Source organism: Cricetulus griseus, chromosome 4 (assembly GCF_003668045.3).
Source record: "Cricetulus griseus strain 17A/GY chromosome 4, alternate assembly CriGri-PICRH-1.0, whole genome shotgun sequence".
Lineage (NCBI taxonomy): Eukaryota > Metazoa > Chordata > Mammalia > Rodentia > Cricetidae > Cricetulus > Cricetulus griseus.
Genome location: NC_048597.1, coordinates 114,448,034 through 114,472,580, shown reverse-complemented (window position 1 = coordinate 114,472,580; position 24,547 = coordinate 114,448,034). Strand labels below are relative to the sequence as shown.

Genomic DNA, 24,547 nt, shown 5'->3' with positions numbered 1-24,547 from the left:
AGACGAGCAATATGGTTCATCAAGGAAAGGATGCTGCCATGCCTAACAACATGAGTTCAAGCTCCGGATCATACATGATTAAAATAGCCAATTCCTAAAAGATTTCCTCTGATCTCCATACATGTTCCATGTCCACCCACATGCACACACAAAATATATAAATAAACATGATTTAAAAGAAAAACCCTGGGGGCTGAAGAGATGGCTCAGAGGTTAAGAGCACCAACTGCTCTTCCAGAGGTCCTGAGTTCAAATCCCAGCAACCACATGGTGGCTCACAACCATCTATAATGAGATCTGGTGCCCTCTCCTGGTGTGCAGATATACATGGAAGCAGAATGTTGTATACATAATAAATAAATAAATAAAATCTTTTAAGAAAAAGAAAAAACCTGGTATGGTGGAACATGCCGATAGTCCTAGCACTTGGGAGGTTGAGGCAGAAAGACTAAGAATTGGGGAATAGCATAGGCCTGTCTAAAAACAACCCCTGGCTAGAGAGATGGCCCAGTGCTTAAGAGCACTTGTTGCTCTTGCAGAGGACTAAAGTTCCCAGCACCCAACATGGCAGTTCACAACCATCTGTAACTCCAGATCTTCTGACCTCTGCACACATGCAGTACATGTACATGCAATCCAAATACTCATACGTGAAATATGTTTAAAGATTAAAATAAAATAAAAACAACCAACCAAGCTGCTGTATGTTTGCTTCTATAGGGTACCGCATCCCATAAAGAATTTTATGCAAAGAACTCACGGTGGACAGAAGGGCTTATATCTGCCTCCAAAGCTGTTGGCTGGGGAGCTACCATCATGGTGTAAGTGTCCTGCTCCAAGGCTCCCCGTATCCCCTTCCCCATTCCAGTCACCCCAGACAGTTGCTAAGGGAGAAAAAAGTATCCATCTCATAGCCAGGTGTGGTGGTACCCACCTGTAACCCCTGCACTTGAGAGGCTGAGGCCACCCTGGGTTATATGACAAACCCTATATAGTAGCAAAGTTCTGATGTGGTAGTTCAATGGTAGAGAATTTGCCAAGCCCAGTCATCCCAAACGTCTGTTGGTGTTGGGTCTTTCAGTTTCGGTTTTTGCGATAGAGTCTATGTGGCCATGGCTAGCCTGGAACTCACTATGTAGACCAGGCTGGCCTTGAACTCACATAGATTCACCTGCCTCTGCCTCCCAAGCACTGGAATCAAAGGTGTACAATACCATACCTGACCCAAAAGGTTCTTAAAATCTAGATTGTTTTTAAAAATGAAAGTGGGGCTGGGAGATGGGTCAGCCATGCAGTCATGCATGGTAACTCTGAGGACCTCAATTCAATCCCTGGCTCTCACATAAAAAGCCATATGTGTGGCATGCATTGGTGATCCCAGAACTGGGAAGGCAGAGGCAAAGGATGCCTGGAACTCACTGGCCAGCCAGTTTAGGTCTAATCTGCCAGCCCCAACTCCTATAAAGAGACAGTGTCTCATTGGGCATTAGTGGCTCGAGCCTTTAATCCCAGCACTTGAGACACAGAGGCAGAGGCAGGCGGTTCTCAGTGAGTTCAAGGCCAGCCTGGTCTACAGAGCTGCTTCCAGGACAGCCAGGACTACACAGAGAAATCTTGTCTCGGAATAAAACAAAAACAAAAACACAGTGTCTCAGCCAGGTATAGTGGCACATGCATTTAATCCCAGCACTCAGGGGGCAGAGACTATGTGGATCTCTATGAATTCAAAGTCAGCCTAGTCTACAGAGTGAGTTCTAGGACAGCCAGAACTATATAATGAGACCTTGTCTCGAAAAACAAAAAGAAAGATCATATGCCTTCAATCGTAGCACTTGGCAGGCAAAAACAGATGCAGCTCTGTGAGTTTGAGGCTAGCTAGGGCTATATAGTGAAATCCTATCTCAAAATTTAAAAAAAAGAATTTTTTTTAAATAAAGCAAACTACACCTGAGGAAAGATATCTGAGGTGAACTTCTGGCTTCCACATGCTCTCTCTCTCTCTCTCTCTCTCTCTCTCTCTCTCTCTCTCTCTCTCTCTCTCTCACACACACACACACACACACACACACCTATGCATATATACACAAATAAATACAAAACCAAGTGACTAGTACTGGAAGTGTGAAAGGGACCTAGGGTCTCCCAGGACAACATAGGAGTGGACAGGCTGCCTTTCCTGTCTGGCCAGGGACTTATGGGATCCTGATGGTTTCTGCTCTCTGCAACCTCATCCTTCCTGTCTCTTCTGGGTTCTCAGGGATGCTGCTGATCTCGTGGTCCAAGGCAAAGGGAAGTTTGAGGAACTGATGGTGTGTTCACATGAGATTGCTGCTAGCACAGCCCAGCTTGTGGCTGCATCCAAGGTAAGACCAGCTGGTGGTGCTGGGTACTCCAGCACACTGTGAGGCTAAGTTAGAGAGGACTTGAGCCAAGGAACCAGCCTCAAGATCGGGTGATAATCCATAGCCCTACTTGGCTGGGTCCTGAATAAAAGTTTGGCCTCTCAAGGGTTCCAAAGCAACCTCTTTAAAAAGCCTAGTGTATGCCAGCAAGGAGCCCCAGCTCATTCTTGTTGTTGTCACTGTCATTAGGCAGCTTTTGAAGGTCCCAGGCACGCCAGCCTCCAGGTAACAATGACATCATACAAGGAGCATTGAGTGGACCAGGTTGACGAAGACCTGTCATCCAGCTACTTAGGAAGATGAGACAGGAGAATTAAAAGTTAAAGGCTAGCTCAAAGTGAATTTAGAGCCAACCTGAGCAACCTAACAAGACTTTGGTTCAGAATAAAATTTTTAAGCAGGTCCTGTGGGATGGCGTAGTTAGGAAAAGGCACTTGTTGACAAATCTGATAAACTGAATTTGATCCCTGGGACCTTCATGGTGGAATGACAGAAATTACTCCCATAAGTTGTTCTTTCCCCAAAGCTGTTCTCCGGTTTCCACATGCACAGCATGGCATGCTCACCTTCACATAGATACTACATCATAAAATAATAAAAACTTAAAATGGTCTGAGAACATAGTATATTAACAAAGTACTTGCTCCAGATCTGCTGGCAAGAGACAGGGGCCTTGGCTCAGTGGTGGAGCACCTGCCTAGAATCCCCAGTGAGGGGCTGGGGGGTGGCTCAGTGTAGAGCACCTGCCTAGAATTTCCCAGTGAGGGGCTGGGGGGTGGCTCAGTGTTACAGCACATGGCCCTGGGTTCCATCACTAATATCCAAAATCCAAACAGTATCTGTTCACCAGACATGGTATCTGTTAGCCAGGCTATATAACTTTGATCCCTGCACTCAGGAAGCAAAGGCAGGTGGACCTCTGAGTTCGAGGCCAACCTGGTCTATATATTGAGCTGCAGGCTTGCCAAGGCTACGAAGTGAGACCCTGAGTTTAAAAAAAAAAAAAAAGTATGGGGCTGGAGAGATGGCTCAGAGGTTAAGAGCACTGACTGCTCTTCCAGGGGTCCTGAGTTCAATTCCCAGCAACCACATGGTGGCTCACAACCGTCTACAATTCACTCTGGTACCCTCTTCTGGCATGTAGGCAGAACACTGTATATGTAATAAATATTTAAAACAAAACAAAACATTTGGTAAACTGCTTAGCACAGACTACAGGTCACCTGGCATGGCCCTTACAGACCATGTGACCAAAGCCTGCCCCTCCTGTGTCACCGAACTTGAACCACTACCCCATTTAACCTTCTTGCAAAGCTGTTGACCACAGTCTCCTCACCAGTGACTCAGAACTTCACCCCATGAATGTTCTTTACTCTACCCTTGTTTCTTAGGATCCCAGGTTTTTCCACACATGGAAAAGTTCATGCAGACAGCTGTTCAAGCGGAGTGTAGAGTAACCCAACCTATATATATGCCAGAGGTCACTTTCCACTCTAGACATGTCAGGGGCTGGTCCCCTGGTTGACTGGTGACAACAGTCCAGTCCGTATTTGCTGAGGGCCACCAGGCCAGCTGTTTGGTCGCATCCTTGCTGTTTCTGATGTATTGTGAACATAAATATCCTTTTCCTGGCAGGTTAAAGCTAACAAGGGCAGCCTCAATCTGACCCAGCTGCAGCAGGCCTCTCGGGGAGTCAACCAGGCCACAGCGGCTGTGGTGGCCTCAACCATCTCCGGCAAATCTCAGATTGAGGAGACAGGTAGCCTTTCAGCCACTCCAGATCTCTTTCCCTGTGATCTCAATGTAGTTCTGTGTTTCTAAATTCGTTTTCCTTCTTTCTTTTTTATGTGTGGTGTGCTTGTAGGTATGCACACACGTGTCTACTAATGTGTGTGGGGCCGGAGTTCAGGTCTCCCGTTATTGATTCGCCCCCATAACATTATTCCTCTCTCAAGCTCTCCCCCTGCCCCTTTGAGACGGGACCGCACTGTGTAGTCCTGGCCTTAAACACACAGAGATCCACCTGCCTCTGCCTCCCGAGTTCAGGAATTAAAGGTGTGTTCCACCTTACCCAGATCTTCCTAGACACATTCTTAGGACGGGTGTAGACATCCAGGGATATAGCTCAGTCCTGGAATGCTTCCCTGGCTTGTGTCAAAGCAGGTTGTCCTTTCGGTCTTTTTGCGTCCGTGCTAATCTCTTGGGGCAGGACTTTTTCCCCCTGGCTTTTTGAGACAGAGTCTCAATATGCCACCCTGGCTGTCCTGTAATTCACTCTGTAGACCAGGCTGGCTTTGAACTCAGAGATCCACCTGCCTCTACCTCCCTAGTGCTAGGATTAAACGCATGAGCCACCACCACCTTGCTGGAGTGGAAGGCTATTAAGTAGATTTTTCTGCCCGATACTTCCCTGAGGTCAAAGAAAAGTCACTAGAGGTCTAGTTGTCTCCAGAGAATCAGACCCTGGTTACCAATGAATTAGTTAATTTTCTCATTATTGTGGACAGACCAAAGACCCTGATAAAAGCAGCTTTTAAAAAGGAAGGATTTGGGCTGCATGGCTGAGAGGTGACTGCTGCCAAGGCTGATGACCTGTGTTCCATGCCCAGGACCCGCGTGGTAGAAGAGTACTGACCTCTCTTTGTCTCCACTCTCACAGCATGACACACGACACATGCGTGTGTGTGTGTGTGCACACACACTAATAAATGTGTAAAAAAAAAAAAAAAAAAAAAAGCATCAAGAAGGTAGGGCTTATTGTGGCTCAGTGTGAGGATGCAGTCCATGGCGGTGGGAAGGCACAGTGGCAGGCAGGAGTGTGGAGCAGCTGGTAACGTTGAGTCAGGAAGCAGAGACAGGTGAATGCTGGTACTTAATCCCCACTCCCGAACCTTGCTTGACAGCTCTCTTTTTGTCTGCTCTCTTTTTGTCTGTTTTTTGTTTTTTGAAATGGGGTCTTACTATGTACCCCTGGCTGATCTGGAACTCACTATGTGATCAGGCTGTCTTCAAACTCACAGAGATCCTCCTGCCTCTGCTCCCATAGTGCTGGGATTACAGTCAACCACACCTAGTTTCCACTTTTCTCCTTTTAATTCAGTCCAGAACGCAACACATGGAATAAATACTACTGCCTACATCTAAGGTGGGTTTTCCCACTTTAGTTAACCTAGTCTAGAAACTCCTCCACAAACACACCCCAAGGCATGTTTCCATAGTGATTGTACATCTCATCCAGGGAGTGGTGACATGTCTCACTGGGACCCTCAACACATGTACAGACCTGCCATGCTCCTGTATACACACTAATAAACACACAAAGAAAGGCAAGTTTCTGGGGACCTACTTCTGCCAGCCAGGCCCAACCTTCTAAACATTCCACAGCCTCCCAAAATAACACCAACAGCTAGGGAACAGATGCTCCAAATGAGAGCCTGTGGGGAGAGTTCAGTTTGCAACCATTATGGTGGCAAAGGGCAGGCGAAGCTCTGCAGTGGGGAAAGAATTGCCCTTGTCCTCACAGTTAAGTGACAGCTGTGGACATGATTGACTGGATCTTCCTGTATCCACCCTTACAGACAGTATGGACTTCTCAAGCATGACCCTGACCCAGATTAAGCGCCAGGAGATGGATTCTCAGGTAAGAAAACCATGGCCACATCTAAGGTCAGGCTGTCTCCATTCCCTGCACATCAATCCCAAGTATCAGTATCGTTCCCCCCCCCCCACCGGGAGAAACCAGGAAGAAAGACAGTAGCACAGGGGAAAATGAAGCCAGCTGTGGGTATGCATGCAAAAGTCCCAGTACTTGGGGTGCTAAGGCAGGAGGACTGCCATGAGTTAAGGCCAGTGTGGACTACATAGTAAGACTCTTAATTTAAAAAAAAAAAAAAAAAAAAAAAAAAAAAAAGCAGTTAAGAGACTTTGCTCACAACAACCTGTAACTCCAGTTCTAGGAGATCCAATACTTTCTGGGCTCTGTGGGCACCTGTACTCCCTTGCATATGCCCCCCTCCCACATAGGTACACATGATTAAAAATGGAAAAACAGGGGAGAGAAGGCTAAATGTTGTGTTGTACACCTGTAATCCTGGCACCAGGGAGGTGAAGGCCAGTCTGTGCTACGTGTAACCCTATCTCAAAAGAGAATTAAAGGGCTGGAGAGATGGCTCAGAGGTTAAGGGCACTGACTGCTGTTCCAAAGGTCCTGAGTTCAATTCCCAGCAACCACATGATGGCTCACAACCATCCATTATGAGATCTGGTGCTGTCTGCTGGCCTGCAGGCAGAAGACTGTATACATAATAAATAAAAATAAAATCTTTAAAAGAGAGAGAGAATTAAACTAGGAGCTGGGCTGAACCTTAACAGGCTCATTTCAGGCTGGGAAGATAGCTCAGTCAATCAAGTGGATTTGAGTAAGATGTGGAAATAGCATGGATGTGATGGAAGAAGGAATATGAGACACAGAGACACCAGGGAGTAGCCCAAGGTGTGTGACAAGGGCTGGTGGCACTTGGTCTCATAACACCTGCCTAGAATCTCCCAGTGAGGGGCTGGGGTGTGGCTCAGTGGTAGCGTACTTGCTATCATACATGAGGCTCTGGATCTAATCCCTACTATTTCAGGGACTGAGAGACTCAGAGGAGAGGTGGAAGCATAGCTCACTGGTAGACTATTCAGAAGGCTAAGATTCTTTTTTTTTTTTAAAGATTTTATTTATTTATTATGTATACAACATTCTGCTTCCATGTATATCTGCATGGAAGAGGGCATGCAGACAAGAAGAGGGCACCAGATCTCATAACAGATGGTTGTGAGCCACCATGTGGTTGCCGGGAATTGAACTCAGGACCTCTGGAAGAACAGTCAGTGCCCTTAACCCCTGACCCCCTCTCCAGCCCCAAAGGCTAAGATTCTTAAACTAAATTAAACCAATGGTAGACTGTCTCACACCATTTTCCCACAGGTCAGGGTGCTGGAGCTGGAAAATGACCTGCAGAAGGAGCGTCAAAAACTAGGAGAGCTTCGTAAGAAACACTACGAGCTGGCTGGTGTTGCTGAAGGCTGGGAAGAAGGTGAGCCTGCCTTGGGTACTTACTGCTGGTGCTGCAGAAGAGATGGGCCTTTCCTTAACAGAATGGGTCCCTCTGGACTGTCGCTTCCTCCTCCTCCTCTCCCTTCTCACCCTCCTTTAAACCTGAAGATGGACATATCATAGAGAATTTCAAAGCTTCCAAGCTTCAGCATTAACCTGGGTGGTGCATACCTGCAAACCTAACACTTGGGAGACAGAAGCAGGAAGATTCAGGATTTGGAGTAACCATAGGCTACCTGGCCAAAAACAAACAAAAAACTGAGTATTATACAAAACCTCCACATTGACCAATGAACTTGTATCTTAGTCACTACAGTGCCCAGCCAGGTTGCTAACTTTGCTTTTGTTGTTTTCTTTTCTTTTTTTTTTAAGATTTATTTTTATTTTCTGGGTGTAGACACAGTTGTGAGCTGTAATGTAGGTTCTATAGCTCAAATTTGGGTCCTCTGAAGAACAGGCAGTGCTCTTAACACTGAATCACCACCACCATCCTGGACGGACGGATGGATGGACACACGCACACACGCACACACGCAGGCACACACACACACACGCTCACATTTTTTAAAGGGTTCTTTTTTTTAAAGTATGGCAGTAATGAACTTGAGAGTCTCACGTGGCGATAACCTGGCATGAAGAGTTCATGTATGCATGAGGTTCTGTGTGAAATGTTTTGTTGTTTTTGTTTTTAGGGACAGAAGCATCACCTCCTACTGCTCAAGAAGCAATCCCTGAAAAAGAGTAGAGCCAAGCCAACACCCCTGTTACCCTTCTGTTTGTGACGCTCCCCACCATGGCATACCAAGGTCCCTGCAGACCTCTCTATTGACAAACGCTGAAGCCCATCATGCCTGTCATGACACCACCTCTGTGTGAATGCATGATGAATTCTTCCCTTATGTCCCTGATGTACAGGCAGGCCAGGGTTGGCCATGAGCAAGCTCAGGTCCACAGAAAAACAGCGACATGGCCAACCTATCTTGCCTAATATCCACGTCCTCACTAGTCACATCCTTCCTAGAGAGGCTCCTTGTCATTGGGAGCTTGGAGAGGGGACATCTTACACCTGTTCTTTTCCCCTTTCCATAGTCTTTTGCATTTTGTCATTTGCACAAACTTTGAGCATCTGAACTCCGCTGGATTCCAAACCAGACTGCCATCTGAATCCAGTCAGACTGGGAACGAATGGTCTGACGGAGCATGCCAAAGCAATGGCTCTCCCTCCACACTACACTTTTGGCATTTCCATGGATCCCCTCCTGCTTATTATTGGGTAGTTATTTGGGTCTTTTGGTTTTATATTTTGAAGGTTTCACACAGCCAACTTTCCCAAAAAGGGTTCCAACCCCTACCCCACCCTGAGCTCTGAGCCTTCTGAGAGGAAACCCCAACACACACCATGGTGCGGCTCAGGCTACGCCTTGGTGCTCCAGCTCAGCTCTTCTGTCAGCCAAGTCTGCTCCCCCAGGGTGACAGCTCTCCTCTGAAGTCTGAAGCAGAGCTAGTGCCTTTATTTTCTGACCCTGGGTGCCATCCCGAGGCCTCTGTCCACCTTCACAAGCCAAGATGCCAGGGGCCCAGCTGTTCAGGGGACATTTTTCTTAAGAGCTCATGTGACCAGGTTTACCACCCCATCACATGCTGGAATGGGGCTGATGTGAACAGCAACACTACATCCCCAGAACAAACTTCCTGTGTCATGTCACGTGGGCCACCTTCTGTCAAACCTAGGCAAGGCCCTAGGAGGGACAAACATAAAGGACCTGGAAGTGGTTCCTGTTCTAACCACCTGCTTCTGCATCCTACTGAACCAGAAAAAGATGGTTGCCTGTGCCACTTGTTCAACAGACCCACTTGCTTCCATCAGGAAGAGAACTCGGCTCGGGGTAGGACTCTTCATATTTATTACTAACAATCTTCATGCAACATCTGCCCCAGAGATGCTTGGAGCTGAGGGTGTCTGGTAAGGCTTGCCCTCTGCCATCAGTCTTCACAGGCCACAGATAAGACTAAAGAGCCATCGCTGGTCATTTCTGGGCTTGGAGTCCAAAGCAGGCAGGTTCCTTGACGCATTGCAGAGCAGGGAAAAGGAGAAAGGGGGCCACTGGCTATGACACCATCCCATCACTACCCGCTCTTGCTCCCACGACAACAGGATGGGGACAGAAGGCATCCTGCCTAGATACAAGCAGCCGGACAGCACTTTGCCACTCTCAAATGTACCGCTGAATTAAGTGACCTTGTGATCTTTAGGATGGGGCAGGTAGATGGTGTCTTCCTCCTTTATCTGTAACTCTTAGGTGGCAGCCAGCAAGCACTTCCTTGAATCTGTCCCCAGTGGGGCATGTCTCGGCTTTGCTGGGTGATGGGCTGTGAGACTAATTAATGTTTGATCACTGTGAATCAACCCCCTTCTTCTTCCTGCTCCACCCCTCCCACTCTGTCCCCCAGTATCTTCTAAGCTGGCACTCCAAAACCTCCCAGCAACCCAGATGTCTGCTGAGACATATGACCTCTACATTGGGCTAAAGGAGGTTCCTGTAGTAGAAACGGCCCATTCTAGTGCCAGGAGAATGTTTCTCTGCTTAGCACTTCTTGAGTCCAAGGACCAGAACAGTGTGTGGCATTGCTGGCTCATTTGTGCCAATCAGGCCAATCCATGTGCTCACCTGAGGTCAGCTTTTCCAAGGTTGTCTATTAAACATAGTTTGTCTTTGCTTCTAGCGTTTACCCATTCACACTCCTCTGTCCCAGCAGGAGGATATCAAATGCACAGCAATAGAGCAGGGCTCTCTGAATGAATAACACATCTGTCTGAAAAGCCAGTCATTTTTCAAATTCTATTAATCTCTTCCTGAGTAGCAAAACAGTCAAGAGCCCCAGCACAAGGTAGGTCAACAGCACAAGGTTCCTACCTGCTCAGTGTTGTATCAGAACTTTTTAGTGTGTAACTCAAGTCAGAAACTGCCTTTCTCTAGCCAGGTTTGGTAATGCATACCTGTAATCTTGGCGTTCGGGAGGCTGAGGCAGGAAGATCCTGAATTTAAAGGCAACCTGTGCTACATACTTTTCTCACAAAACACTAAGTGTAATTAGATTATATATGTGTGTGTTATAGACTATAACTTTTTGTGTTTTTGAGATGGGCTTTCACTGTTCTGGAACTTGCCCTGTAGACCAGGCTGGCCTCTGCCTCCTAAATGCTGGGATTAAAGATGTGTGCCTCTACCACCCGGCTTATATATAACTGTTTCTGAAGACAGGGTCTTACTATATAGCCCTGGCTGACCTGAAACCAGATAGGGATACCTCATTGTCCTTGAACTCACAGAGATCTCCTTTCCTCTGCCTCCCAAGTGTTGGGGTTAAAGGTGTGAGCCGTCTCACTTAGCCTACACTGTAATCTGTTGGCACTGCTGCTACCTAAACATTAGTCTTTAACCCGGTGGCTGGACAAACCAGAATCTGAAAATTCTTAGAGCTCAAAAGGAACTTCACAGCTTTTTAAACCCTTCCTGGGGCTCCTTAGACTGAGGTCTGCTGCATGAGTGTCAACAGATCCTCGGGACAGGGAGCTGGTGGTCCAGAGAGATAGCTCAGCAGTTAAGAGTGTGTCCTTCTCACAGAGGACCCCACACCATGTGGCTCACAACCACCTTTAACTCCAGCTCCAAGGGGTCTGACACCCTCTACCAGTGGCATGCACTCATACAGATGCATGCATGCATGTACATCTGAGTAAAAATAACTCAAAAATATGTTTTCAAGACAGAAAACTGGCAAAATAATGGCTTAGGTGGGGTGAAAAAGACACTTGGATCCAGGTGCATTCTCATATTTAACTTGGTATTGCAGCTTTCTAGTACCTCGAGATTAAGGGTATGTGTTATGTAAAGTTCATAATTGAGCAAAGAATTTAAATGACTGTAACAGGCTTGTCAGCACATGCCTACAATCCCAGCACTTGGCATTCTGAGGCAGGGGGATCATGGGTTCAGGTCTAGCCTGGTCTATATACTGAGACCTTATCTCAAAAAAGCCAAAAATTAAATTAAGACTATAACTTCAATGGCTCATTGACTGTACTGCCCACAGCACTGTTCCTAGAATCTGACATGTATATGGGCCCTTAACCCTGTAACTGGGAGAACCAAAGTCCTGTCCCACAATGGGTGTAGCTGATGAGTCAGACATCAGGCTTAATACTAGGTAACTTGAGGTTACAAGTAATTATCATTCTGGTCACATTAGTCTGCTATGACCTCTCTCATCTTAGAAGGAATCAGTTCTCATCTTGTGTCTGGGGGAAGCTTCTACTTCTTGCTTAGTGGCTTGGTTGTAGAAAGGTCTCCAGCATCATTTAACCCTAATTTCTTTTTTTTTGGGGGGGGGGGTGTTGGGGTGATTCAAGACAGGGTTTCTCTGTGCATACCTGGCTGTCCTTGAACTCACAGAGATCTGCCTGCCTCCTAACTTCTGGGACTAAAGGTGTGGGCTGCCACTACCCAATTTAACCCTAACTTTTCATACCCGGCAAATGTGCTACTCTCTATTGCCTTTCCATATCTCTGGGAACTTTGCTAGAAAAGCAAGTCTTTGGGTCCAACACCGACCTGCCAATAAGAGTGGCCTTGCCTTCTTGGATCATCCTCCCACCAGAATGAGCTTTGCCCACTCTCCTGTTGTTGGAGTCTCCACATTGACCTTCCAACTGGAGCAGCTTTGCCCTCTCTCCACTATCTTGGATCCTCCATCTTGGCCTTCCAAATAGAGTGGCTTTGCCCTCTCTCCACCTCTCGGGTTCTCAGAGACCACACTGTCAGATTGGAAACTCACCGAAGCACTTGGCAGCCATCAGCAGAAATCCAGAACAGCCACTTACCACCCTTGTCCCTCGAGTCCAGCCCAAACACTGGACTGTCCTCTCCTAGGAGCCAAAGCCAGAAGTGGTTGATTAGATGTGACTGGATCCAGTTCTGAGCATATAGATCCTTCCAGACATGTTTTCAGGTGACCCTCAACTACCTCAGGTTTGAAGACCCTAAGTTAAACTGATTAGCATTCTAGGGACAAACCGAGGAACCCCATTAAATCTTGGTGATAACCTAATGTCTCAAGCTTATAACAGACTCTCAAATGTTCAGGGATGGGGTTGGTCTTTGTTTGTTTATGCCCCCCTTCTGTTTTTAACCTTTTTCGCAGTTTTCCATTAGAATAGTCCCTATAAGTGAATCTCACTTTTCACTTCGTGCCTACCTTCCCAGGGCAGGTGCCACCGGCTCTTGTTTCTCCCAACAGTACTTTTATTATGGAATGAAGACCTTTCTTTGTATAATGCATTACATCTGTGTTTTCAACTTTTCCAATAAATATGTCAGCCTGGCCATGGAGAACAGTGATGACAAAGGGCCAATAGAGTGGCCTTGAGGATTGGGCTCCACTGTCTTGTTTCTGTGTTCTGAAATACATGGGATTCACATGGCAGTTCACAACCACTGTAACTCCAGTTCCAGGGTATCCAACACTATCTTTGGCCTCCTCAGACTCTTACATACCCAGGCTCTTACATGTACTCAGACACACACATACCCATAAAATACACAGATTTTTGTTGTTTCTGCTTTTCAAGGCAGGGTTTCTGTGTGCAGTTCTGGCTGTCCAGGAACTTGCCCTGTAGACCAGCCTGGCCTTGAACTTGGAGACCCACCTGCCTCTGTCTTCGTTGAGTGTCAGGACTAAAGGCATGTACCACCACACCCAACTTGCATTCCTTTTTTTTTTTTTTTAATCAAGCTTTCTTTTTAATAAGTATTTTTTAAAAAAATATAAAAAAGAGCTGGGCAGTGGTGGTGGTGCAGGCCTTTGATTCCAGTACTTGGGAGGCACAGGTGGATCTCTGAGTTTGAAGCCAGCCTGGTCTGCAAAGTGAGTGCCAGGACAGCCAGGGTTACATAGAGAAACCCTGTCTTGAAAAGGTGTGTGTGTGTGTGGGGGGGTGGCTCAGCATTGAAGAGCACGCACTGCTCAGTTCCCAGCACCCACATCAGGTTGCTCACAACTGCCTGTAAGTTCAGCTCCAAGAGATTGCACCCTCTCTTCTAGCTTCTCCAGCTACCTGCACATGCCTGGTGTGTGCACAGAAAAGCATATACATAAATGTAAAAAGTACACTTAGTTACAAAATACACTGGTTTGTGCCTTGGGGTTTCTATTGCTGTGAAGTGACACCATGACTATAGCAACATTTTTGTTTTTCTTTTGAGACAGGGTTTCTCTGTGTAGACCAGGCTGTCCTTGAACTCATAGAGATCCACCTGTCTCTGCGTGGCGACTCTTATGAAGGAAAACATTTAATTAGGGCTGGCTTATACTTCAGAGGTTTAGTCCATTATCAAGACAGGTACAGTGGTATGCAGGCAGATACGATGCTGGAAAGTTAGCTGGTAGTTCTACATCTGGATCTGCAGGCAGCAGAAAGCATGGTCAGGCTTGAACTTCTGAGACCTCAAAGCCTAGTGGCACACTTCCTCCAACAAGGTCACACCTAATAGTTCCACTCCCTGTGGGCCTACTGGGGCTATTTTTATTCAGCCTCCCCCTCCCCAGTTTGTAAGCTGGGGGAGAGGGGTGGCTCAAAGGCAGAGTGCTTACCTATGGGTTCTATCTGCAGCACTGCAAAAGATGGGGGTGGTGAGGGAGGAGAGGTATAGTACTGTGCACCTGTAATCCTAGCATTGGGAACAGGCAGGAGGATTACCCATTTGAAAGCAGTTTGGACTACACAGAAAGTGGGTATAGCATGGTTGAAAGAATGCTCTCCTAACATGCTCAACGCCACAGGCTTCTTGGCATTTCATAAAACTAGGCCGGTGGTATATGGCTGCAACCCCAGCCCTTAGGAGATAGAGGCACGAAAATCAGAAGTTCAACATTATCTTTGCTACATGGGGAGTTCAAGGCCAGCCTGGGCTACATGAAGCTGTTTCAAAAACCACTTTAAAAAAGCATTGCTTTGTACTTACTAAAAATAGGAGGGCTGGAGAGATGGTGCAGAGGTTAAGAGCATTGGCTGCTCTTCCAGAGGTCCTGAGTTCCATTCCCAGCCACCACATGGTGGCTCACAGCCATCTGTAACAAGATCTGGTGCCCTCTTCTGGTGTGCAGAGACACATGCAGGCAGAATGTTGTACATAGTAAATATTTTTAATAAAAATCATAAGAGGAACAGATGATCCAGTCACAGTCAGTCTGGAGAAGCTAGGGTCTGATGTCCAAAACTTCAGCAGCAGCAAGAAACATTCGCTGTGGAAGATGGAGGGGTACACACTGGCTGGCTTCCTACTTTTACTGTTTCATTGGCCCGTAAGCCTAGCTGAAGGGTATAGGAAAGGGGATGGGAAAAGGACAGGAAGGAGAAAGGATGTGGAATGAGAGAAAGAGGACTTTAGGGGAAGGGAAAGGAAGAGGAAGGAAACGAAAAGAAAATGAATAAAAGAAAAAACTACTCCTAAGACTCATCGCCTGCATCTCCTTTTCCCGCGTTCAGCCAAAAGCTGGCAGTTGATTGAGAGCTGCTGCCTTGTTACCTGGCAACCGAAAGCCTTTGGCGCTTCTCTCGCAGGAGTGGCCCTGTAGTGACGTAGGAGGCACGCGGTGCATGTTGGGACCATGAGGTCTCTCCCTCCTTGTACATTCATGCTTGCTTAGAGCTCCGGGCTCCCCTGGCCCGGGGCGGCTGGCACAATTCCCAGCCCCAAGGCCCGTAACCGTGGCCGGGCCACGGTCCATGTGGACCCGCCTGGTCTTGATGTGGTCTGGTAAGTCCCTACTGTCGTCCAAGTTTGGCGGCGGGTGGTCAGCAACAGTCCACATAGATGCCTTGACGGATGGCAAGAGATGTGTGCCTGGGTTTTGTAAGGAACACATCTCAATAAAAAGGCAGATTTAAAGCCCTGGTACTGGTGCCCACCTTTAATCCCAGCACTAAGGAGATGGAGACTGTAAGAACGGAAGTTCAAGGATGCCTGGGATACCTGGAATCTGTCAGGGAGGAGAGAGGTTTGAACTGGGAGTGGTGGCACATGCTTATGATCCCAGCACTTGGAAGAGGTGGTAGGGTCAGGAATTAAAGGGCAGCTTCAGCCACATACAGAGTTTGAGACCAGCCGAGGCTAGATGAGACCCTGTCTCAAAAACGGGGGAGAGACTGGGTGGCATAACTATTTCCCATTGCAGAAGACCTAAATTTGGTTCCCAGCACCCAGTCAGGAGGCTCACAACCTCCCACAACTCCATATCCAAGGAATTGGACACCCACTTTTGGATGTTTTCAGGCACTTGCACTCAAATGCATGTATCTACACACACACACACACACACACACACACACACACACACACCCTAAAAAAATAAATCTTTTTTAGGAGAGAGCAAGCAAAGACAAAAACAAAACAAAAAACAAGAAACCACGTAGGCGTGGTGGTAAGGCCTATAATCTTAGCACTGTGGAGTCTGAGACAGGAGGTTCTGAAGTTCAAGGCCAACCTGGGCTAAATAGTAAGGCCATCTGAAAAATAAAATAAAACCACTACAGGAGTCCTGATGGCAAATGCCTTTAATCCCAGTACTCAGAGGCAGAAAGAGTTCCCTGTAAGTTTGAGGCCACCCTGTTTTACATTGTTCCAGGACAGCCTATGTAGAGAAACACTGTCTCAACTACCCCTGCGCAGCCCCACTAAACAAACAAAAAAACTACTATAGGATATGCTCTAGCCCAAGTATCTTAGCCCATAATTTCCTTTGCGCCTTTTGTCTTTACTTCAAAACATAGACATTTGGGCCTGGAAAAAATGCCTCCTCCACTAAGAGCAGTTGTTACTCTTGTAGAAGACCTAGGTTTGGTTCCAGTTCCAGGAGATCTGACACCCTCTTTTGGCCTCCAGGGGTACCAGACACACATATGATACATACACATGCTTGCAGGCAAAATGCTCATATACATTATGAATAAATAAAAGTTGTTATTTTTTAAGATGTTGCTCATGCTGGACATGGTGGCACACACCTTTATTCTCAGCGCTCAGCTGCAGAGACAGGAGGATCTCTGTGAGCTCGAGGTCAGACTTGCCTACATAGCAAGTTTCAGGACAGGCAGTGTTCTTATATACAGTAAGACCTTGTCTCAAAAAATAATTTAAAGTCATTAAGAGCATGTGGTTGTTCTTGCAGGTTAGATTCCCAGCACCCACATGGCAGCTCCCAACCAGTTGTCTGTAACCTCAGTCCCAAGGGATTTGAGGCCCGCTCCTTGATATAATACGACTGGAGGTGGGACCATGGGGGATCCCATGGCATGGAACAAACACGCCATCAGGCAGAACTTACATGGGAAGGAAGTTTTATTGGGAAGGGAAGGGAGTAGGGGAAGGCAGAGAGAGAGAGGAAAGAGAGTAAGACAGAAAAGAGAGATCTGTCTGCCTTCTCAGATGGCAGAGGGAGAGGGGAAGTGGGTACAGTTTGCCTCTTAAAGAAACCTTTGCAGCAGGGCCACAGTGGTGCACGCCTTTAATCCAAGCACTGGGGGGGGGGGGGGGCAGGTGGATCTCTGTGAGTTCGAGACCAACCTGGTCTACAAGAGCTAGTTCCAGGACAGCCTCCAAAGCCACAGGGAAATCCTGTCTCAAAAAAAAAAAAAAAAAAAAAAAAAAAAAAACACTAAAAAGAAAGAAAGGAAGGAGCCTTTGCATCTGGGTGCAGACTGTGTAGTGATATAGCAGCCATAGGACCCTGGGCTGGCCAGGGTACTGCCTCAGTGCATCCTGCCAATTGACAGGGGGCAGGCCAGCATAATGCCTGAATCCTAACACTCCTGACCTTCAAGAGTACCAGACATGTGTGTGTGCACATACATACATGCAGGCAAAAAACCCACTTATGTGTAAAGTAATAAACCTTTAAAAATGCACTATACTGCCGGGCGTTGGTGGAACATGCCTTTAATCCCAGCACTCGGGAGGCAGAGACAGGTGGATCTCTGTGAGTTCTAGGCCAGCCTGGTCTCCAGAGCGAATGCCAGGATAGGCTCCCAAGTTACACAGAGAAACCCTGTCTCGAAAAACCAAAAAAAAAAAAAAAAAAAAAAAAAAAAAAAAACACTACACTGAAAAAAATGAAGAGGTAAAAAATAATAATAACAATAGAAAATAAAAGGACTGTCAACTGTCCCTAGCATTGTAAAGTGCTAGGAATAAAACTAAATAGCAAACATGGAGTGTCCATGTTTTGCAGGAACAGGTAAATGCTAAAAGACAAATCAGGGGCCTGAAGAGATGGTTCAGTGTTGATGAGCACTGGCTGCTCTTTCAGAGGACCTGGGTTCAGTTTCCAGCATGGCTCACAACCATCTGTAACTCCAGTCCCAGGAGCTCCAATGCCCTCCTCTGACCCCTGAGGGCACCAGGCATGTATGTGGTGGTGCATATACATACTTGCAAGCAAAACACTTAAATCTGAAATGCATACATAGGGAAAAGACTCATCAAATCCATATCATTACTGTGGAAGAGGGGAGAGTGCTGGACATGGCAGCTTTAACTTGTAATGCCACAGCCAGGAAGGCGTCTGCACCCTGAGGAATCCCAGCCTAGTTTAGGAGGTAGCAGGGAAGACTAGTTCTGATCTCCCTGGAAGAGAACTCACAGTCCTGGCAGCTTGTCAGATGACAGGGAGACTGAAGATAATGATGAACCACACTTGACCATGGCTGCTTTGTTAAGACTACCTCTCGGATTTAAATTGGAACTTAGACACATGGTGCACACCTGTGATTCCAGCAGTTGGCAGACAGAAGCAGGACAATGTCCATGAGATCCAGGTCAGCCAGGGCAATAGAGTGAGGCCCCACCTTAAAAAATGAATAATAAGAGCTGGACAGTGGTGGCACACACCTTTAATCTCAGCACTCGGGAGGCAGAGGCAGGTGGATCTCTGTGAGTTTGAGACCAGCCTGGTCTACAAGAGCTAGTTCCAAGACAGGCTCCAAAGCCAGAGAGAAACCCTGTCTTGAAAAAAAAGAAAGAAAGAAAAAAAAAAAAGAAAGAAAGAAAAAAGTGGGGTGGGGGACTGGAGAGATGGCTCAGAGGTTAAGAGCACTGACTGTTCTTCCAGAGGTCCTGAGTTCAATTCCCAACAACCACATGGTGGCTCACAACCATCTATAATGAGATCTGGTGCCCTCTGCTGGCCTTCAAGCACACATGCAGGCGGAACACTGTCTACATAATAAATAAATAATTTTTTTTTCCCCGAGACAGAGTTTCTCTGTGATTTTGGAGGCTGTCCTGGAACTAGCTCTTGTAGACCAGGCTGATCATGAACTCACAGAGATCCGCCTGCCTCTGCCTCCCGAGTGCTGGGATTAAAGGCGTGCGCCACCAAGGCCCAGCAATAAATAAATCTTTAAAAAAAAATAGGGCTGGAGAAATGGCTCATCGGTTAAGAGCAGTGATTGTTCTTCCAGAGGTCCTGAGTTCAATTCCCAGCAACCCACATGGTGGCTCACAACCACCTTGAACGAGATCTAGTGCCTTCTGTTGGCATGCAGGCAGACAGCTATATACATAATAAATAAATAAATAAAATCTTAAAAAAATATACTTGTCTGTGGTGGCATATGCCTTTAATCCCTGCATTTGGGAGGCAGAGGCAGGCAGATCTCTGAGGCCAGCCTGGTCTACAGAGTGAGTCCCAAGACAGCCAGGTCTACAAGAAAACCCTGAATGTGTGCCTGTATAATAATAAACAAACAAATTTATTTATTTTTCACTATATGTTCAAAAGGGGGACAGATAAGCATCTAGTGACCACCTAGTTCATGTGTGAGGATTGAGCTTTAGGTTTTAGAGGGGCCAAGGGTAGAGAGCTATGTATAATTAAGCAGGGCAGGGTCCAGTTAATCTTTGAGTTCTGCTTCTGCCAAGTGGCCTGAAAAAAGTCCTTAATGCTTGAGGAGACAAGCAGGTTCTCAGGAGGGGACTGCACCTGCTCTAGGAGCCACCTCTCTGTGGTGAACCAGTGACTCCTGGTTGTGAGCCTTGGAAGCTCAGCTGCCTGGAGTCCAAGGTGGTTCCAAGTTTAGACTAACTGGTGACCTTTAGGCATCTTTCAGGGATCTGGGACACTGTAAAAAGCTGACAGATGCCTCAGTTCAGCCTTGAAGAGGAGTAATACAGATATCACCTTCAGTGATTGACAAGCTACGTGCAGATGTTAGGTAGCAGCTGGAAGGAAGGGAAACAGATACAAAATGAAGGCAGGGATATCCAATTTTCAGCCTTTTTTTTTTTTTTTTTTTTTTTTTTTTTGGTGTTTCAAGACAGAGTTTCTCTATGTAGCCCTGGCTGTCCTGACCTCAACTACAGAGATCCTCCTGTCTCTGCCTCCCAAGTGCTAGGATTAAAGACATATGCCACCACCCTTGCTGCCTGCTTCTATTTAAAACAAAACAAAACAAAAAACCATACTTATTTGTGTGTCATATGTGTATGACTGAAGTCACTTGAGTGCCACAGCACCAATGTGGAAGTCAGAAGGCAACTTTCAGGAGTTGGTCATTGCTTCCTTCATATGGGATTGAACTCAGGTCACGGGTCACAGGCCTACTGAGTACTGCTGAGCCATCTATCGTACTGTCCTTGCCTACTTTTAGTTGTGGCCTGAAGAGGAGTCAGTGCTTTGTAGCAAAAGCAGTTTCTGAGGCTTGTTATACTATCAAAACATTTCCTTGGCTTGTTTATCTGAGAATGTCTTTGTTTCTTCCTCACATTGGGGTTTTCAGACAGGGTCCTCCTGTTCCTGTATGGAAGGCTGGCCTCAAACTCAACTATGTAATCGAGGTTGACCTTGAACTTCTGATACTCCTAGCCTCCATCCCTCAAGTGTTGGGATTATAAATGTGTATCACTACAGACTAGCCAATGGATAGGAATTTCATCTTCAAACTTCAGACAACAGGAATCTGACTCGTCTACCTCGGTGTAAGCGCATAGCCAACCAAGTTTACCTTTTATATAAGCCAGAGGAGACATCAGAATTGAAGGCTATCATAGCCACCACTACTGTGTGAGGAGGGCTTGTCCTTGACACATATGTACACACATGATCAAGTATACACACACACACACACACACACACACACACACACACACACACACACACGGAAGGAAGGAGGAAGTGAATTTTCCCATGCACAATGGGCCACAGGCTGTCATGCTAGCACAGGATGAGGAATTTAGCCAAGGATATACGCAGCAAAGACTTCTGGGTAGAAATGAAGAATTGCTATAAAGCAATGTGCTGTGGGGAAAACGGAGGAGAGAAGAATGCCCTGTGTGCTAAGCCGTGCCCTCTCTGTGTTGGAGTAGCTAATGGCTCAGAACAGGAGGCTGGAGGACACAGGAGCAGCCATCGCTGCACCTTTCAAACCTCTCTATGTGACAAAAAGTTGTAAGTGTGTTTGATGCTTGTCCCCAAAAGATAAAACCAAACTGGAATTGAGGTGTGGTGGCCTGCGTACTTGGGACCCCAGTACTTTGGAGGTAGAAGCAGAAGATCAGAAATTTAGGGTAACCTCAGCTACACAGTGAAGCTAGCCTGAGCTACACTAGACCCCATCTCAAAAAAATTAAAAACTGGGAGTAAAGGCAGTGGTGGTGCAAGCCTTTAGTCCCAGCACTCAGGAGGCAGATCTCTTGAGTTTGAAGCCAGCCTGGTCTACAGATGAGTTCTATGACAGCCAGACTATTACACAGAAAAACTCTGTCTCAAAAAAACAAAAAACAACCAACCAACAAGTAAACCCCTAAAAATGGGGACATCTCAGCAGTTAAGAGCACCTGTTCTTACAGAGGGCCCAGTTGTGATTCCCAGCATCCACATGGCAGGCAATCCACAACCATCCATAGCTCCAGTTCTAGGAGATCCAATGCCCTCTGGCACCAGGTATACACATACAGGCATGCAAAACACCCAGACACAAAATAAATAAAACTAACATTTAAAAAAATCCTGAGCAGGCAGTGGTGGCACATGCCTTAGTTCCAGTACTCGGGAGGCAGAGGCAGGTGGATCTCTGTGAGTTCGAGACCAGCCTGGTCTACAAGAGCTAGTTCCAGGACAGCCTCCAAAGCCACAGAGAAACTCTGTCTCGAAAAACAAAAACAAAAACAAAAACAAAAAAACACAAAACAAAACGAAAATCTTGAAGAATTTCAAAAGCAAATCTGCCCACTCAAAGTAAACGAGGCCTGAAGAAAGCCATGGTGCCATGGGTTCCTCTGCCTCAGCCTGCTCCCTTCAGCTGCCCCAGGAAACCCTGGGTGGAAGGAGGCTGAACAAAGCATAGCAACCACACAAGGCAAGTGGGGAAAGCCAGCAAGTCTGTAGCAAAAGGGCATCACACAACTGCACTCTTTTAAAGAAATTTATGCTGGGCATAGTTGCCCACACCTTTAACTGCAGCACTTGGAAAGCAGTGTCAGGTAGAGAGCTCTCTGTTCATCCCCTACTCCCACCCGTCTGCAGGGGAAAGGGTGAGACAACTGAAGGAGTAGGCTGAGTTCCAAGCACAGATTTGACCCATTTTGCTATTTTGTTATCCACAATTTTCAAAGGACAAATACAAGCCTCAGGTAGCTTGGTCATGTGTCCTTTGGACAGTGCTTCAATGATTCCACAAGACCAAGGTAAGGCTGTCTGTGCCTTTACAGAAAAGCCTGGGGCTTCCCCTCTAGTGGCAGCTACACAATAAAGCCCCATTGGACGACACCTCAGAAACTAAGGAGGCCCATCCTGTCTCTCGACTATAATTAGTGCCCATCTTAGTCATTGTTATTTGCCAGTTCAGCTAGTATTTATTAACAAGCTAAACAATATGCATTGTCTCTGAACTCTAACCCCTGCCTCTTCCTCCACCGCACTTGTTCCTCTCTTGTCCATCTAGCCTTCTCTCCCCATGCCTGGTTTTACCTTGCTCTTGATTGTGGAGAAACAGCGTTCAATTCCCACCACCACCAAAAACAAAATAAATGTGGACTAAGGAAGGTGGTTTCATTGGTACAGTATTTGCTGTCCAAGCACATGACCTAAGTTTAGTTCGTCCGAATCACTGTAAAACCTGGGCACAGTGGCCGGGTGAGGTGGTGCACGCCTATTAATCCCAGCACTCAGGAGGCAGAGGCAGGCAGATTTCTGTGAGTTAGAGGCCACCCTGATCTACAAAGCAAGTTCCAGGATAGTCAGGGCTACATACAGAAACCCTGTCTTGAAAAAACAAACAAACAAACAAATAAACAAATGTGGGCACAGCAACAAGTCCCTGTAATCCCAGCACTTTAGTAGACACAAAAAACTCTTGGGTATTTTTAACCAGCAAGCCTACAAATTGGTTAGCCCAGTGAGAAACACTGTCTCAAGGGAAAAAAACAAAAAAACAAGATGGTCAGTGTTAAATTTTTGCTTAAATTAGAAAATTCAAGACGAAAAGAGACATATGAGACATAAGACTAAAAGACATATTAGACATATTAACCAGTTTATTTTAGGCCCGGCAGAGTAGAGAGACTAAGAGAAAAGAGAAACAGGGTAAATGGCTGACCGCCATGGCCAGTCGCCATAGAGAGGCAGAGAGAGCATAAAGAGACAGAAGAGAAGAGCAGAAGCAGAGAGGAAGAGAGAGAAGTGTAAATGGGCAGGGATTAAAGGGGTCCTCTGGACCTGTGTGCAGACTTGGTTCTCATGGAACCCTGGGCTGACCACCAGCTAACAGGGGCAGGCCAGCATAATGCCTGAACCTTTCAGTCAGAGGTTAAGAGCAGTGGTGGCCACTCTTCCAGGGGTCATGAGTTCAATGCCTAGCAACCACACAGTCACTCTGTAATGAGATCTGGTGCCCTCTTCTGGCATGCAGGCAGAACACTGTATACATAATAGATAAGTTTTTAAAAAGATAGAGCGTGATTGAAGCCTCTAGCTTCCATACATGTGCATATGCATGCATACATGCTTACACACATATGTGCATACACAGGTACATACACAAAAGAGTATGTTAAATGTGGTGGCTCATTAGTGTAATCCCAGCATACATACAGGCAAAACACACATGCACATAAAAAAGGAAATTTATGACTTACTTATTTTGAGGCAGGGTTTCATTGTGTAGCTCTTGCTGGCCTGGAACTTGCTGTCCAGACTGGTCTGACATTGCTGGGGATTAACAGAGTACTTCCACACCAGGACTGATTGACTTTTCCCATATAGGTATGCAGCCTGGGCTAGACTCTGGTTGATGGGTTTTGTTTTGTTTGAGTCCGGGGGTCTCAAGTAGCCCAGGTTGGCCTAGAACTCACAATCCTAGTACTGCTTTCACCTCCTAAATGCTAGGATTACAGGTGAGGGCCAACACCACAGGCTCTGTGCTTTGATTTCTAAAGCAGCTCAAGTGTCAAAACAGGCTGTCAGAAGGACTGCTTTTGTTCTAGTTTCTTTTGTTGTTTTTGATTTGTTTTTTTTTTTGGGGGGGAGGGGGGTTTCGAGACAGGGTTTCTCTGTGTAGCTTTGGAGCCTATCCTGGAACTTGCTCTGTAGACCAGGCTGGCCTCGAACTCACAGATATCCTCCTGCCTCCGCCTCCCGAGTGCTGGGATTAAAGGCGTGCACCACCAACGCCCGGCCTTGTTTTTGATTTTGTTTGTTTTTGGTTTTGAGGCAGGGCTTATCTATATATCCCTGGCTGTCCTCGAACTCTATGATCTGCCCACCTCTCAGCTTGTCCATGTCTCTGTGCTGGCTCGAGCTCGCAGAGACCTTCCTAACCCTGCCTCCTCGGTGCTGGGACTAGAAGCGTGCGCCACCACGCCTACCCAAACGGTGGTTTTCAAAAACCATTCTCTCGCGCCTCCCTCCCTCCCTCGCCACGCCGCAGCGTTTCGCCTTCTCACCCGGCGCGGCGCCGTGCGCGTCCGGCGGTGACGTAAGCGGCGGCGCGCGG

The 24,547-nt window shown here is 46.7% G+C and overlaps 1 protein-coding gene across 4 annotated transcripts in view; it reads left to right on the top strand.

The window, feature by feature from the left end:
- Positions 1-12,935, top strand: part of Hip1 (huntingtin interacting protein 1) — a 127,352-nt gene extending 114,417 nt beyond the window's left edge. For all 4 annotated transcript variants that reach the window (XM_027416182.2, XM_027416185.2, XM_027416184.2 and 1 more), the window contains 6 exons: positions 721-821; positions 2,258-2,363; positions 4,038-4,161; positions 5,981-6,042; positions 7,372-7,480; positions 8,193-12,935. In XM_027416182.2, coding sequence (XP_027271983.1) covers positions 721-821; positions 2,258-2,363; positions 4,038-4,161; positions 5,981-6,042; positions 7,372-7,480; positions 8,193-8,245 — 555 coding nt within the window. In that variant the 3' untranslated portion in view covers positions 8,246-12,935. The remainder of the gene's footprint in view (positions 1-720; positions 822-2,257; positions 2,364-4,037; positions 4,162-5,980; positions 6,043-7,371; positions 7,481-8,192) is intronic.
- The last annotated feature ends 11,612 nt before the right edge of the window (positions 12,936-24,547 follow it).